This window comes from Cibotium barometz, chromosome 18 (assembly GCF_041138505.1).
Source record: "Cibotium barometz isolate CiBa-2024 chromosome 18, ASM4113850v1, whole genome shotgun sequence".
Classification (NCBI taxonomy): Eukaryota; Viridiplantae; Streptophyta; class Polypodiopsida; order Cyatheales; family Cibotiaceae; genus Cibotium; species Cibotium barometz.
Genome location: NC_141063.1, coordinates 26701201 through 26705798, shown reverse-complemented (window position 1 = coordinate 26705798; position 4598 = coordinate 26701201). Strand labels below are relative to the sequence as shown.

The following is a 4598-nucleotide window of genomic DNA, read 5'->3' as shown; positions in this document are numbered from 1 at the left end:
TTCTCAAGCTTGAGAGGGGTTGAGAAGAGAGAAACATTGAGAAATTATAGAAAGATCAATATTCACTAATTACCTTACAACTTGCTTGATTCTTTGTTCACGGTAGAGGCCCCCAACCAATCAATTGGTTAAGTATGTTGATGGAGCCACTAATGGGGATTGAAGAAAGAGGGAAGCTCCAAAAACTAGTGAATTATTAAATGAATTCACAGTTCTTGGCTTAGGTGGAGTAGAGTAACGATGCATAAACACTAACTATTTTTCAACAAGGGGGAGGCTTCTATTTATAGGAAAAATTGAGCTCCTAACCAAACAAACTGATTCTAGAATTTTCTAAATCAGTTTGGTCAATATTTGACCATTTTTAGGTCAGTTAAGCTAACTTTTTGGAACTAGACTTAAATGAGGAGAGAGGAGAGATGAAATATCTCAATTTTTATGAGTTTAAAACTCATTCAAGCATGTGAAATATGCACCTCCTTTAAAGAACTCCCCTTCCTTACATATGTGTCATAATGGAATCATTTTAATATTGCTCATAGTTTTTTTTTTACTAATAAACCTTGTACATTTTCAACTCTTCATCTTATGTGAAATATGCACCTCCTTTAAAGAATTCTCCTTCCTTACATATGTGTCATAATGGAATCATTTTAATATTGCTCATAGTTTTTTACTAATAAACCTTGTACATTTTCAACTCTTCATCTTATGTGAAATATGCACCTCCTTTAAAGAATTCCCCTTCCTTACATATGTGTCATAATGGCATCATTTTAATATTGCTCATAGTTTTTTACTAATAAACCTTGTACATTTTCAACTCTTCATCTTATGTGAGCATTTACTCATTTTTGGATACCCAAAATATCTCATATTTTTAATATTGCTCATAGTTTTTTACTAATAAACCTTGTACATTTTCAACTCTTCACCTTATGTGAGCATTTACTCATTTTTGGGTATCTTCTTTTTTACAAATTTGGATTTATCTCTTCCCTACACATGGATTGATGCTATTGGCCCATAGGAACCTTAATTGGACCATAGTCTAAAGATTTCTGAAAATCTAGACCCTTAGACTAAGGTTCTTTATATCTATTTCCAATTAATTCCAATTGCACATTGGAAAATTCTTTTTGAATTTCTATTTCAGGGGAACTCATCTGAATTATAAGAGATATTTTTCTATCCAAAAATATTCAAAATCTGAATATTCTCTCTCTAGAATATTTTTCTCTCTCTAGGCTAAAACAGATAGAAACAAGGTCTTTATATTTCTGAAGAGGGTTGATTACAGGAGAAGATACTAGACATCAAAAAGGGGGTTGGGGGAGGAATCTTACACTTTATATTGTCACAACGATTATGGTTTATTGAAAATCTCTTTGTTTTATGAAGTATGATGTGATTTTTCTGTAAATTTTGAGCAATTTTGTGCATAGATCATGGAACAGTATCTCTATATGGGTATGTTTCATCACTAGTTTACCTTTCTCCAAATCTCTCTATCTTTAATTATCTCGATATCTCTTTAATTATCTCAATCTCTCTTACTCTCCCTGATTCTCTCTATTTCTCTCAAACTCGCGAACTATGTCTCTCTCTCTCTCTCTCTCTCTCTCTTTAACACACACTCTCCCTCTTTAACTCACTCTCTTTACATTTCTCCAACACTTTCTAGCTCTCTCTCTCTCTTATACTCTCTTAACTCATCGAACTGGCCAACTCTCTCTAACACACTCACTCTCTCTTTTTCTCTCTCTAACTCTGTTTACCTTTCTTAACTCTCTTTGTTTCTCTCTAACTCCCACTCTCTCGCTAATTCACTATCTTTAATGTCTCTAAATGTATTTATTTGTCTCTATAACCCTCTCTTTATCTCTCTCTCTCTAACTCTCCAGCCCTCTAATCTAACCGTATAACTCTCTCTCTAGCACTCACTCTTTCTCTCTAACTCTCTTTTTACCTTTCTCTATATCTCTCTAACTCATTCTCTCTAGCTCTCTTTTTTTCTCCTTCTAACCCTCTCTCGCTCTCTCTCTCTAACACTCATTGTCTCTCTAACACTCATTGTTTCTTTCAAACTCACTACCTTTATTTTTCCCTAACTCTCTAATCCTGTAAACTTTTTGATGTGAAAGAAGATGCTCTACACAGATTCATAGACCAAATATGCACACGACCTCACAGAACAACAGAGACGATAGCAATAGTTGGAATGCACTCTGACTAACTTGGTAGAGGTAATAAGTTCAGAGCTTGTGGCAAAGCTTCAAATTTCTCCCTAGAAAGGGTCTTGGTAAATCCAGTGCCACATTGGCATGTGTTGATGCTTAGGTCAAGGCTATCTCTCTAGCATGGAGTCGTTCCCTAATATAGTGATAATGCACCTCAATGTGCTTCATCCGTCCATGGAAAATTGGATTCCGAGTAATTTTTAATGTGCTCTTACTTTCAGTGTAAAGGTTGGTAGTAGACTCCTGTCTAATACCAACATTAACCCCAAAAGATGGCAGAGCTGGACACACTCCATAGAAGTTATGAATGCTGCCCTATATTTAGCTTCACAATTGAATGTTGGTTCTTGCTGAGCCATTAGATGCATGAGTTGCCAAGAAGGAAACAATATCCATTAGTTGACACTCTTTTGTCAGAACATCCTGCCCAGTCACTATTAGTGTAGGCGGACAAGCATTAAGAACACTCACTGATGTAAAACAATGCATAGTGCTGAGTGCCTTGAAGATAACGGAAGACACGCTTCACTACTTGCCAATGCCATGTGCCGGACAAGCATTAAGAAGACTCACTGATGTAAAACAATGCATAGTGCTGAGTGCCTTGAAGATAACGGAAGACACGCTTCACTACTTGCCAATGCCATGTGCCGAGACAATGCATAAACCTTCTCAATTGTGACACTGCATGCTGAACATATAGACGGGTATTGCACAAACTTCTCAATTTATTAAAAACTTTAGGGATCTTCTTTACAAGATTTTGACAATAACTCCGTGTAATGGGATGAAGTGTCTAGCAAGCCTTCCAAGATTTAATTGCAAAAAGTGTCTAGCAGGCTTTCAAAGATGTAATCTTTGTGCTGAAATCCCATAGGTCCTTGGCAAGCTTCAAATCACACGAGATATCACTTGGCTTTGCCTCTTGACAATCTTCAAAGTACCTTCCATTTTTGGTGTTGGTAGACGGATGCAGGGCTAGAAGACACTGAGTCGCAGCACCCTATGAGGAGGCAAACTAAAATGATCGTTACTCAAGAGTTCTCTTTCTCTCTCTCTCTCTCTCTCTCTCTCTCTCTTACACATACATGCACACACGTGTATGCACTTTCCGATTTTGAACCTACCTGGGAAGTGGATTTCCAGAATAGGGGTGTGTGATCTTCGATTTCAAAATCTTTATTTAGTTGCTGCACTGCACAAAGCCCAAAAGCATGACTGAGTCAGGCATGGCTTCCTGGAGTAGGTAACATTTTGTTAGCTTAACATTACGACTTAGTGTAATCAGGTTTGATAAGAAAAGGCAAAGTGTATAGGATCATCACGTGTGTCTTCCAAGGGGTGGCCGTTGAAGATATTTGTAAGGATGGTTCCTGGGTGGAGAGCATTTGCGACCATGTTGGCTCCTTCTTCCTACAACAACAAATGATCGTGTATCATAACCGATAGTTGAATAAGGGAGCAGATTCGTGTTGGGCATTGACATTGATGAAGATGGGAGGGTTAAAGAAAGAAACCTCGAATCTCCTGGCGAGTTCCTTGGCATGGAGAATGTTGGCGAGCTTGGATTGTCCGTAAGCACGCCAAGGATGGTAGCTGTGCATCGTGCGAGATGTAAGGAGATCGATATCATAGTAGATGGGATTTCAATGGAGCGGGGAGGAGTTATGTTAATATTGTATAGAATCTGGACTCGTACCTGGACTCTTCGTTGAGCTGATCGAAGCGGATGCCGCCTGGATACGTGAAAAGAGCATGGCCTACGGACGACACGTTGACGACCTTGCCTTGAATGCCAGTTTCCTTTGCCACCCTCTTCATATCATCTAGTAGGAGGCTCGTCAAGAGGAAGTGGCCTAGCGCGGATAAATAATTGAGATTAGAGTTAGTAATCATGACTACGCATTTAATTCGGGCGTTTTAGGTTATGAGCCCAGGAGCGGCTCACCTATGTAATTCGTGGCGAACTGCATCTCCAGGCCATCTGCTGATAGCGTGAAAGGTAGTCCCGCGATGCCTGCGTTATTGCTGTTCAGACATTGTTATTAGCTCACTGAAAGATTAAGAAGCAGCTAGTACGTAGAGGTACGTATCAAGGATAATTATATATATACATGAGGATGTTGAGGGGCAGGTTCAAGGCCTTGAAGCTTTCGCAGAAGGTTCGGACGGAGGCCATGGAGCTCAATTCCAGATGCAGTACGTGCAGCCGCGCGTGTGGGATCTCGTGCACAATGCCCTTCGCCACCCTCTCTCCCGCGCCAACATTCCTCACGGCCAGCACCACGTGAGCCCCACGCAGCGCCAGAACTCGCGCGGTCTCTGCCCCAATCCCGCTCGATGCACCTGTGCCATAAC

At 39.8% G+C, this 4598-nt stretch overlaps 1 protein-coding gene across 2 annotated transcripts in view; it reads right to left on the bottom strand.

Moving 5' to 3' along the window:
- Positions 1–2950: 2950 nt before the first annotated feature.
- LOC147629135 (short-chain dehydrogenase TIC 32, chloroplastic-like) overlaps positions 2951–4598 on the bottom strand; it is a 1954-nt gene continuing 306 nt past the window's right edge. The window contains exons 2-8 of one of the 2 annotated variants that reach the window (XM_086812385.1): positions 4355–4586; positions 4189–4268; positions 3940–3976; positions 3758–3836; positions 3566–3653; positions 3368–3435; positions 2951–3243 (exon numbers count right to left, since the gene is read on the bottom strand). In XM_086812385.1, the coding sequence (XP_086668511.1) occupies positions 3073–3243; positions 3368–3435; positions 3566–3653; positions 3758–3836; positions 3940–3976; positions 4189–4268; positions 4355–4586 (755 nt within the window). In that variant the 3' untranslated portion in view covers positions 2951–3072. Of the gene's footprint in view, positions 3244–3367; positions 3436–3565; positions 3654–3757; positions 3837–3939; positions 4097–4188; positions 4269–4354; positions 4587–4598 lie in introns of both variants that reach the window. The other variant, XM_086812384.1, reaches the window with a different exon arrangement.